Source organism: Acipenser ruthenus, chromosome 4, assembly GCF_902713425.1.
Source record: "Acipenser ruthenus chromosome 4, fAciRut3.2 maternal haplotype, whole genome shotgun sequence".
Taxonomy (NCBI): domain Eukaryota; kingdom Metazoa; phylum Chordata; class Actinopteri; order Acipenseriformes; family Acipenseridae; genus Acipenser; species Acipenser ruthenus.
Genome location: NC_081192.1, coordinates 73,640,576 through 73,653,407, shown reverse-complemented (window position 1 = coordinate 73,653,407; position 12,832 = coordinate 73,640,576). Strand labels below are relative to the sequence as shown.

At 39.0% G+C, this 12,832-nt stretch overlaps 1 protein-coding gene across 5 annotated transcripts in view; it reads left to right on the top strand.

The window, feature by feature from the left end:
* Positions 1-2,898, top strand: part of LOC117400122 (uncharacterized) — a 31,676-nt gene extending 28,778 nt beyond the window's left edge. For 4 of the 5 annotated variants that reach the window (XM_059022760.1, XM_059022758.1, XM_059022762.1 and 1 more), the window contains one exon: positions 2,038-2,898. In XM_059022760.1, the coding sequence (XP_058878743.1) occupies positions 2,038-2,256 (219 nt within the window). In that variant the 3' untranslated portion in view covers positions 2,257-2,898. Of the gene's footprint in view, positions 1-4; positions 199-2,037 lie in introns of all 5 variants that reach the window. The other variant, XR_009328527.1, reaches the window with a different exon arrangement.
* The last annotated feature ends 9,934 nt before the right edge of the window (positions 2,899-12,832 follow it).

The following is a 12,832-nucleotide window of genomic DNA, read 5'->3' as shown; positions in this document are numbered from 1 at the left end:
GCAGCATTTGAATAAAGCTAAAGACAACGAACACATCCACGTGATGTAATCCATGTGAGGGGTTGCAGTCACGTGGCTACATACTGTTGGTATTTGCAACCACAGAGCATACTTCTTACCTCCAGTCACAGGAATAAGAAAGATATAATTTATGATGTGCAGATACTTGGAATTTGTGACCTCTACTGTGCACCATCGGTGAGCGAGCACACTTTGACTTGATTTGACCAAGTTTCTTTTGTCCTTTTAAGAAAACATACTTACCGGTACATGTTATTAAGAAAAAATACATTTTCAATAGTTTGTTACAAAACACAGTACTAGTATGAATTATATACAGTATTTCTATGTTTGTATATAAACGTTTAACACCACCCCGCTTAATTGTTAAATTGTATTACAGTATACTACAGTTTTGATAGACCACGGCTGACCGAGAAATATGTTCGGGTTAGGTCTGTGGAAAAGGTGGCAACCCTATCCGAGTACTACTTCCTAAACATGGAAATGTTACAATATACTAAATAAACAGATCAAGCTTATTATGATCATTTGCAAAATCAGCTGAAAACTTAATTGGGATAATACATAATCATTATGTTACTTGTTAACAATGGTAACTTTACTGCCATACTACTTGCAAATGTTATGAAATGGAAGTACAAACTTTGTGGTGTGAAAGCTAGGATGTCTGCACTGCAAGCTGCATTGGAAGCATGGCTTGGGTTCAATTCCCACACAGGATTTATATTGCAAACTTAAAAAAAAAAATTAAATGTATTTTATAAATGTATGTATTTTAATATATTTTATTCATGTGAAAAAATGAATATATATATGTGAATTAAATACTTCTTTAACTTCTTAGATGTTGTCACCGATAATTGTCTCAATTATCATACTTTATTCATTAAAACAAGGTAAGAACAGGTATGCTGACGCGTTTCGACATGTTGTTTTCATCAGAGCATATTGAAAGCAGGACTCATTAGATCTATTAAATGCACCCGGTATTCATTGGCATTTAACACCATTATCCGATTACTAGAAATAGTAATCTAGCAGTCAATCCATTCAATTCACATTGCATATACATAACAATCTTATTAAACATTATTGTTGATTCAACAATCCTCACAGATATAGGTTCAGTTATTGATCCACTATGTCAATGTATATATTTTTTTTTTTATTTACAACCCTTTGTCCTTACACTCTCTTTATTTGTTTCTGATGCATGTGATGTTCTTAACCGTATTAATGAAATCAGGGTGGTCCTCGATAATATTCTTGTGCCACTTGATGTCACCAGTTTGTACACCAACATCCCACATACAGGGGAAATGCTGTCACTGTCTATTTAAATTCCAGACCCACTGAGGTTATTCCACCCTCTCAATTAATTATAGATTTACTTGATTTGTGCTTAAATTCCAATTATTTTGTGTTTGAAGGTCATTATTTTTCCCAGATAAAGGTTACAGCAATGGGTGCAGCATTTGCTCCCAATTATATGGGATTTTGGGAGGAGAAATTAATCTACACTAATAACCTCTTTTTAACATGTATCTCTCTATGGCTTAGGTACATTGATGATGTCTTAATATGGCTGGGATCACCGACTCTACTTGATAATTTTGTGGATTATATTAATTCCGCAAATAGTCATTTAAAATTTATATATGAATCTGATCTAGATAGAATACATTTTTTATACTTAGAAATATCTAAAGGTAAGAACAGCACCTTACAAACTACTGTATTTAGTAAACCAACAGATCAGAATTCGTTACTGGTAAAAAGTCAACATCCTCGCTCACTGATAAGAAATATACCAAAAGGTCAATTCTTACGGGTAAGAAGGAACTGTAGCACAGAGTCACAATTTGAAATGAAATCTGAAGAAATGCACTCCAGATTTATTACATGAGGATATGACGACCATATTCTTAAAGAAACAATGTACAAAGCTAAAGATTGTGATTGAGAGATACTTCTTAATTTACCTCCTAATTTGCATAAACTTTTTTTTTTCAGAAAATACTTAAGTCTAAATTACAGCTACATATGGGGGATTATGGTCTGATCCGTGATTTCACCGCTGAATGCTATAAAGTGAGCTGTTTGATGACTTTGCACATTCCTCCACTTCAGCCTTCCTGGGAGTTCCATACAAGTGGAGAAAGCAACAATCAAGACAAAATTCTCTTTCCAGCTATTGTAAATAGCTGGAAAAACAGTGCAGCGGAGCTGTAGCACAAAAACATAATTTACAGCTTTCAATATTCTTATGATGTGATGATGAACATACAATAATACCCATGCACAGAGGCTTCTGAAAGTCTCTTGACACAGTGCAGATTTATGATGTGTGATTTTTGTGGACATCATATAACTTCATTTTCTTTGCTATTGTTTAAATACAGCATTATATTTACTCACATGTTGCTCTCCCTCTTTAAGATGAGTTTCTTTAATTTTTAGTTTCAATGGCAGCTATTTACATTGTTCATGTTTTAGCTGCACATAGATCTTAATTAAAGGTCTTTTGAACACAAGGTTGTGGTGTCAGAAGACTTATATTTATTACTGTTAAATGCCACGTATACTGTATTAAATCTGTTTTCTAATAATTAGTTCAAATGTGATTTTGCTTCTCAGTTGAAGGCTCCACTGATAAATGTATTTAATCTTATACAAATTGTTAGCAACATCTTCCAGGGTATAGCAGTACTGTAGACTTGGTGGGCAACATCAGCTTAAACATTGTATGTTTGTATGTTGTATGGTTATTTCTGTTTTGTTTTTTGTACTTTTAGCAAATCATGATTGTATATTGCTAAAGACATGTATGCAAATGTATGTATAACTTTTATTAAATAATGGTATTTCTGCTTACTTGCCGCATATTATTTATAAAAGCTGTGATGATATTTCTTAAATACATTGATTTGAAGAGCCAGCATCATCTATAATTATACAGACATTTAGCAAATGTTACTATGTCAATATAAGAGAATCTGGCAACTGGAATGAGTTGCTCCTGAACTCAGGTCCTTTAGCACGTAAATACAGACTATATCAAAAAGTGAATAAAACACAGTAACTGAGTAATTGAAATAAAAAAAATGCAAACATCGTAAACTTGGAATGATTGCAAACGTCATAAAATATTAAAAAGATTCAGAAAATAAATCTGTATTTAAAGGGAATGTTTATGGTTCATAAAGTTTAAGAAAAAAGTGTCCTATCATTGCGTGCAAGTTTTCCGTTACTCTGATGCATTGCACTGCTTTTTGGTTGCAGTTTGAACATTAAAATGATAATGCATTGCATTGTACATGGATTCTCAGCCTCAAAACATTGGAAGACTGCGTGGGACTGACACAAATTACCTCTGATGTATTACACCCACCATAGTAAAAACAAGTTGTAAGGTAATGTCAACGTTACCTCTAGCAAATGCCATTAAGTGGTTCAAAACAACCAGAAATCAGTGCAGAAAGAAGAAGCATGCACTCTGTGTGGTGACCTTGAACCAATGATGTTTCTTATCTACATGAGTGGTTAATTAGCAAAATTGTCAAATTTGCAGACGACACAAAGCTTGAGGAAGTGGCTCACATGCCTACAGCCACCTAGTAAATACAAAAAGATTTAGACCACATATTATTTGGTATCCCCTGTGTTTCTCACTATAAATACACCCAATATCAATCAAACCCTTTGCGTGTGATAATGGGGCACAGGTCGACACTGGAAGTTTGATATTTCTAGGAGCCCCACTGCCTGAAATGCACAGGGGATACCAAGTAATACAGCCATAGACTAAGATATTGTCAGCTGTCTAATTTGGTATCCCCTGTGTTTCTCACTGGCAGTACCAATCTTGTGTGTACTGTATATAAAAGAAATATATAAAAAAATATGGTATCTGTAAACAGTAACGTTATATGTAACACATTATGCATTTTTAATATAATTACACGACTCGTGTTTATTCCAGAAGACTTTCGTGATCATTTACTTTCAACTTTCAAGTTTTGAAATCCAAAAAATATATAAAAAATAGGCTACTTTGAAATCGGCACAATCGTTTATAAACAGGTAGTTTGCATAGTTAAGACATTAAACATTAATTATTTAAAGATTGTTTTAGCTGCGCATGTCAAAGACGTTTTTAATGAAAACAAACTATAACTGATTATACACATCACAAAGAAATCATGCTGTCCTGTAGAAAAAGTTAGTAAATGATTGCAAAAAGCAGCCGATAACTGCACGGGCACATCACTTGTATTTTACCTCAGACACGAGCAAAAGAAAAATTAGACGTGCCTGTGGAACAATCTAATTTTACGCATGTGCAATGCGCCAGGGGGAGGGGATACAGGTTTCTGAGCGGGTACCGGATTGGTTACAACATCTGTTAACTCACAATATAACTCAGAAATTACTTCAGATAAAATTTCCACCAACTGGCCTTTAGCATAAATTCCGCTTGCCTCTGAATTAATCAAAATACTTTGAAGCCACTCTAAAATGTACAAAACATCATATCATCACTGGTATTAGTTTCTAGCATATTTCTCGCTAGAATAATTTTTGTCGAGCCTAGTTCTGTAGCTGGGTCGCTACGTCGGGCCTAGCAGCTTCAGCCATGTGAACCTAATAAAATAAAATAAAAACAGTTGTAAAAAAACCCTGCAAGCATTAATAACGTTATTTAATATGCAGCTTTTTGGTGGTGGTTGAATTAGGTGAGGTAGTGTGTGATTAGTACCAGGTGAGTGTGGTTAAATTGAAAAGAAGTTGATTTGCTATTTAATTGGTTTCCACACAGTTTAGCTGTTTTTTTCCCACCCAGCTGTTATATTAATCAGGCAGGCTATTTCTGCGCCAGCAAACAGAAGAGCCTCAACAACAGAGCCGGGAGTCTTGCTGTGGGAGTCCAGTGAGAGGAGTCCAGTGAGGGGAGGCCTGCGCCGAGACGCTGTTAGAATAGATCCAAACCTAACAGCGCTCTGGAAGATGCCATCTACTAGTCAGGTCTGTACCCTCGACCCCACCGCTCCCACTGTGCCTATTTGTCTTGCCTGTCCTGCTATGACTGTCTCTCACATCCCTGTTCTGTCTTCTCGCCCTCGTCCTCTGCCCTCTCTCCGCGACTACTCCTCCAACCCCTCTAATCTCATCCCTCTGCCTCTCCCCCCCTCCCGCACACTCTCTGGTGCACTCTGGAACTGTCACTCTTCTGCTAACAAAGCTGATTTCATCTCTGCCTTTGCCTCCCATCTCTCTCTCGATTTCCTTGCTCTCACTGAAACCTGGCTGTCCTCTGATAACACTGTAACTCCTGCTGTCTTGTCCTCTCTCTACGTCCTGCCCATATCCCGCGTCTCACTGGACGGGGAGGTGGGACTGGTCTTCTCCTCTCTCCCTCCTTACTCTTTTCTGTCCCCTCCGACCTCTCCTCACTCTCTGTTAATACCTTTGAATTTCATGCCGTCAAACTAACCTCTCCCTGTCAACTCCTGCTAATTGTACTGTACCGTCCCCCTGGACCTCTCGCTCACTTTCTAGATGAACTTGACTATCTACTCTCCTACCTCCCCTCTCTGTCTACCCCAACTGTCCTGTTAGGTGACTTCAATATCCATCTCTCCAACCCCAGCCACTCTGCCGGATTCCTCCCTCTCTTTCACTCCTTCGACTTTTGTCTCTCTCCATCCCCCCCTACCTACAAAGCTGGCCGTCAACTGGACCTCACCTTCTCCAGGGCCTGCTGCCCCTCCACCCTCTCTGTCACCCCCCTGGACCTCTCTGATCACTATTTCATCTCTTTTTCTCTGTCTCTCCCCTCTTTTCCTGCTCCTCCTACCCCCACTGTCACCTCTCGTCGTAACCTCCGCTCTCTCTCCCCCTCTGTCCTTGCCTCCAACGCTCTTTCTCACCTCCCTCCTATTGACTCCTTCTCCCAACTCTCTGTAGACTCTGCTACTTCCACCCTCTTCTCCTCCCTCACCTCCTCCCTCGACTCCCGCTGTCCCCTCACCTCCCGACCTACTCGCCCCTCCCATCCTCAACCCTGGCTCTCCTCTGCGCTTCGCTCAGCAAGAATCACACTGCAATCTGCTGAAAAGAAATGGAAGAGAACCAAACTCCCTGCTGCCCTAGACCTCTACCGCACTCTCCTCTCCTCCTTCTCCTCTACCCTCTCGTCTGCTAAATGTACTTATTTCCAATCTGTAATCCAAGCCTCCACTAACAACCCACGTAAACTATTCTCTACCTTCTCCTCCCTCCTAAACCCTCCCCCCCTCCTCCTCCCTCCTCTATCTCCTCTGATGACTTTGCCTCTTCTCTTCTAAAATCTCACATATCCGCAAACTCTTTAACACCTCTCCCTCCCCCGCACCCCCTCCTGCTCCAACCCCTACACCCACTGCATCCCCTACTAACTCACCCTCCTCCACCTTCTCTCCCCTCTCAGACTCTGACCTCTCCTCCCTGCTCCAGGGTCACAAACCCACCACGTGCGCCCCTCCCCACTCACCTCTTTCAAGCTGCTGCTCCTGCTCTACTTCCCTTCATCTCCTCCCTTCTCAACACCTCTCTCCTTTCTGGTCTCTTTCCCTCTGCCTTCAAACAAGCCTCTATCACTCTCCTCCTCAAAAAACCTACCCTCGACCCCACCTCCCTCCAGAGCTACCATCCTGTCTCCCTCCTACCCTTCCTCTCCAAAACCCTTGAGCGGGCTGTACACCGCCAGCTCTCTGCTTTCCTGTCCAACCACCCTCTGCTCGACCCTCTCCAATCTGGCTTTCGCTGTCTCACTCCACTGAAACCGCCCTCCTGTCTGTCACTAACTCACTAAACTCTGCCCGAGCTGCCTCTCCTCTGTCCTAATTCTCCTCAACCTCTCTGCTGCCTTTGACACTGTCGATCACTCTATTCTGCTATCCTCTCTCGCTGACCTGGGAATCTCTGGCACTGCTCTGGCCTGGTTCTTCTCCTACCTCTCCAACCGCACTTACCAGGTAACCTGGAGTGGAGCAACCTCCACACCTCGCCCTCTCTCAACAGGAGTCCCCCAAGGGTCAGTCTTGGGTCCTGTTCTCTCTCTACACCTGCTCCCTGGGCCCCCTCATCGCATCCTATGGTTTCTCATACAATTTCTATGCTGATGATGCTCAGATTTTCCTTTCCTTCCCCTCCTCTGACTCCACCATCCCCTCCCGTATCTCTACCTGTCAACCTCTCTAAATCTGACCTTTTCTTTTTCTCCTCCTCCTCCTCCCCCTCCTCTGATCTCTCTATCTCCGTTCCACTGGAATCTACCACACTCTCTCCCTCCTTCTCAGCTAAGAACCTCGGAGTCACCCTGGACCCCTGCCTCTCTTATTCCCAGTACATTTTGTATTTAATTGTATCCTGACGTAACTATCACTGACACTGCTATCTGCTCCGTTATTGAATCGTATTTTGTCATATACTTGTACTTGCTAGAACCAAAGTCATTGTATTTTATCTTGCTCTTAATTGTATTAATACTTGTACTGTGGTTCTTTGAAATGTATTTTTGTTCACGACTGTAAGTTGCCCTGGATAAGGGCGTCTGCTAAGAAATAAATAATAATAATAACTGAAACACAGAGCAGTGAAAAGATTATAGTCACCCGATATCATGTGATTTGCTAAGTAATATAATACTATATAAACTGGGCTATTGATATTTTCCAATACATAATGTTAATTCGACTGTGAGAACTAAGAAAATGAACTGCAGCGCCAGAAGGCCATAGCTGGAGCTGTAGTGTTGCAGCTGTGTTCACAGTAGAAGACGCCATTTTAAAGCAAGTGTAGATAGACGAGCAGTGCCAGTCAAGAGTTGAGCCGTGAGTGTGGGAGTGCTGCGCCATGCAAGACAGAGGAGAAACTTGGTGCGTGTTAATGAAGAGTCGATTCACGTTGCGAGTAGGACTGAGGATCTGCCACACCAAAGACATTCCAGGATAACTGTAACCTGTACCAGAGACATTCCAGAACAAGCTACAGGAAGTGCCGTGAGTGCCGGCACTCTGCTACCGGAAGTGCCTGGGTGGCCTGCGGTGTCCTGGGACACTGCCGTGAGTGTCCTGCATAGGATTGTATTATGCTGTGTGAGTGTCCTGCATAGGATGCTGTTATACTGCATGAGTGTCCTGCGGTGTCCTGTGCTGCATACAACATGATTAATTATAATTCAAGAACAATCCCCAATGCCTTTTAAAATACTGAAATATAAAACCAATAAAAACATACACACATGCTTTGTAAATGTGTTCAAATAAAAACAAATTAACATTAAATCAAATGTGAATAAATAAAAACGTGCCTATAAATAAAGTGACGTGGGTCACCCCGTTACATTACCAACATGTGCATGTGTTGCTTGCATTGTATTAGAAATCCAATCAGAGCAACCTGAAATCGGACCAAGATACTTATGTCATTTTATGTCATGTCTAACTTTGAAAGCTAAATAATACCGTTTAACTATGATGCGTAAGTATGCCTTTTCCTGTAATTTGTCTAGTTAATTACAGTGACTTCACAAGTATTACAATAAGGTAGCCTATTTCTTTACGTCTTTAAGTTATGTACTCTAACTTATGTACTGTAAGATTGCAATTTAGATTTCAGTTTCTTTTTAATGTGGTACGTGAAAATATTACCAATATCAGCCATAAAGTTACCAATAAACTCTAAATAACCATGTATCACAGATGTACAAGAATTTATTTGCATGTTCCCGTTTTATGAAATGTTTGTTTATTTTATTTTTCTCAAGCGCCATTTTGCGTTTTCAAAACAATCGATGACTTCCTGAACTGTGCAGCAAAAAACAAGAACTGCCCTTATTGTAAAGTTTCACGGAGTGTTACAAGACAGCATTTATTGCAAAAGCATTGGAAATGTTCCATCGCTTTCGAAGAAAAAGATGAAGGTTTGAGCTGCTTTGCATACATACGTAATCATTTTCAAAAATTATAATTGTATCTATCTATTAATCCAGCTCTAGCTCTCTCTCTCTCTCTCTCTCTCTCTCTCTCTCTCTCTCTCTCTCTATATATATTCTTATTTCATAATGTAAGTAAATATTATTATTATTATTATTATTATTATTATTATTATTATTATTATTATTATTATTATATAATTTGTGTTCTTTATTTCTCTGTCTACAGAAAATTCCATGTAATTCCATGTAATTGTGGTTTACATAAAAAAAGCACAGATTACACTGGCATTGCTGGAAGTGTCAATCTACAGTTCAGCGCACAAGAAACTTTAGGAGCCACATGGTAAGTCATTGTATTCCTTTGAATATAATAATACATTGAAAATATAACCGCCAATAAGTGTGATTTTATGTTTGAACTTTTGTCTTTTAATTTTACAGGGTACAACATTAGATGTAAAACAACACCTAAAGGTAAATTAAAGAGGTATTTTTGTTGTTGTTTTTGACATGGGCTACTTTTGTTTTTTGAAAAAAATATTATAAAGCCAAAGTGCTAATTAAAAAAAAAGTGTTATAAAAAACAAGCCCACAAATTAATTCCTACTTAATGTACAAGTACAGGTAATTATTGTTTCACACATCATTACAACACCATGCTGCACACCAACATGGCTCTGGCAAGGACCCCATTTTTTGTGTAGATGTGCTGAAAGGAATATACTTCACAGGAAAAGCACAAAGTGGTCCAAGGGCTCCAGTTCACGTGCGAAAATCTTTTACAGCACAAATTCTAGATTGTGAACTAGAATGAGTTCATGGCTCTTACTAATAGGAGTGGCAATCCAGGAATGGAATGCTGCCATCTTCAAAGAATGGTGCTTTCGCTCCCATATTCACCTCCAAATCAATTATGCCAGCAGTCCCTTGACAGTCTTTTGAGCAAAGGATTAATATCTAACTTTCGGAAGGATGAGCGTGCAAGCATGACATCTCAAGCCTCAATTGAAGGTGCTTGTGCAGTTTATCCAGTGCTTTATGATGCCCATGGCTTTTCAGAAAGATTTTTTTATTTTTCAGTTTACACTGGTAAACAAGACTACTGGTGTCGTTTTGGACGGACTAGGGTCATATTTGACACAAAAAACAGGGCAATGGTACTGCCAGTGCAAGGGAAGTAGACAATGTCATTCTGTGTGCACAGATACTTGTCAATGTGGTGGATATACCAAGAAAAACAGGAGGTGCTCTGTGAAACTGTATCCGAATCCTTGGCAGAACATGAAGATACCACTAGCGTTGATGGCAGTTCCATTGATGTAGAAACATGTCAATAGATTTACATTTCACTACCGTACATATTCATGGAACGTGTATAAGTATGTACAATATATTTGTATTTAGTGCCTGTATGTATTTCCTCATGTTTTGATCAATGTCTGTATTTTCTCATGTTGTGATTGTGATATATTTTCTGGAATACAGGATTTGGGAAATGCCATAATTCAAGGAAATAAAAAGTCCAACAGGATGTTTCTTTTTACTAATCCTACATACATGGCAAAATTAAAGCAAGAATTGAAAAGAAGAATTTGTATTTTTAATGAAAATGTGGTAAGTCATTAATTTTACAGTGATATTTTTATGTGGTATGGATGCCTTTATTAATAGATAACAGATAACTGCTTTAGTAGAACACATCAAGAAGGCGATGGGTTTCTGTACTAGCCTTCATAAAACATCATTAGTCCTGGATGTTCTTGGTCCAAGGTAAGATCTCATGATACAAAAACATTTATGGAGTTCCTGTTACAATAATAGAACAAACATTAACAGAAGTGAATCACTCAATAGGGTCTGTTTTGTACAGTTGTATGAAGTGAGTATCATGCTGAGAACTTTCAGATTCAAACTTCAGTATACTATAGTTTCTCCCAGTTACACATATACAGTACGTGAAGCTTTATTTTAGCTCCGGAGTCTTGTGACAGAGGAGGATTTGCCAGGGCTATGTAGTCATGGACAGTCTCTTAATGACCAGATACAAACTACGATTTTTCTAATGACTGTTTTGCATTACATGTTACTATCAAAATCCTTCAGAAGCATGAAGGTCTATGCAGATACAAAGCTAAGATAGCTCTTGTCAAAGCAGACTGCATAGAATGCAGTGCAGGACTGTAGTGTTGCAGTAGCATGTTAAGTAAGGGCCATTGACTTAGTGTTTGTGTAAACATGATTTGAAAGGGTGTTGTGTCAGCTGTTTTAAAAGGTAGTGGGACTGTAATTGTCATACTTTGTATGTGAGAAATCAGTCAGACTTATTTTAAATAAATTGAAAATATCTGCTTGTTAAAACACCACATTTAATAGCAATGTACTCCTATTGACTACTAGTGCCTTACTTTGGGTTAAAAAAAAAGTTGAATTATGGAGTTGAATTAATTGTGCCATGCTGCATTTTATGATAACTTGTGTTATTTTCATGCACATTGCAACCGAGCTGTCTAATTTTAACAACAGTTGCCCGGTATTTCATGCTATAAAGGACTATGCTTGTGCAGCTGTACCCTGGACCCAACACCAGGCTTAAATGCCAGGTATGTCATGCTATAAAGGACTATGCTTGTGCAGCTGTACCCTGGACCCAATCACCAGGCTTAAATGCCAGGTATTTCATGTTATGAATGAGATAAGATTAGATAAGAAAGTTTACAAACGAGAGGAGGCCATTCCACCCATCTTGCTCGTTTGGTTGTTAGTAGCTTATTGATCTCAGAATCTCATCAAGCAGCTTCTTGAAGGATCCCAGGGTGTCAGCTTCAACAACATTACTGGGGTGTTGGTTCCAGATCCTCACAATTCTCTGTGTAAAATAGTGCCTCCTATTTTCTGTTCTGAATGCCCTTTTATCTAATCTCCATTTGTGACCCCTGGTTTTTGTTTCTTTTTTCAGGTCAAAAAAGTCCCCTGGGTCGACATTGTCTACACCTTTTAGGATTTTGAATGTTTGAATCAGATCGCCGCGTAGTCTTCTTTTTTCAAGACTGAATAGATTAAATTATTTTAGCCTGTCTGCATACGACATGATTTAAATTCAACACTTCTCACAATATATCCGAGCATCTTGTTGGGCTTTTTTTATAGCTTCCCCACATTGTCTAGATGAAGACATTTCTGAGTCAACATAAACTCCTAGGTCTTTTTCATAGATTCCTTCTTCAATTTCAGTATCTCCCATATGATATTTATAATGCACATTTGTATTGCCTGCATGCAATACTTTTCTCTATTAAATGTCATTTGCCATGTGTCTGCCCAGTTCTGAATGCTGTCTAGATCATTTTGAATGACATTTGCTGCTGCAACAGTGTTTGCCACTCCTCCTATTTTTGTGTCGTCTGCAAATTTAACAAGTTTGCTTACTATACCAGAATCTAAATCATTAATGTAGATTAGGAATAGCAGAGGACCTAATACTGATCCCTGTGGTACACCACTGGTTACCTTACAAGGTAAACACAATCGGTTATAGCACTGTATGTTTCTATTTCAAATGGAAAACAAGAATATCTTAGATAAATGTTCTGTCATTAGAAGGAAGTAAGATAAAATTCAGTAATTTTAATAGAAAGCAACAGGAGTAAACATGATATGTGTGTGTGTGTGCTGGGAGGGCTTAACATGTGGATGGAGGTAGTGTGGTGCAAAAGTGGCAATTCGTACTTTTGTAGTAGGGGTAGTGAGTTAAGGGTAGAATTATTGTAACAGGATCAAGAATGCCCTGTTCAAATTTATTTTACACTTGTATGATATTATTTTTATAAA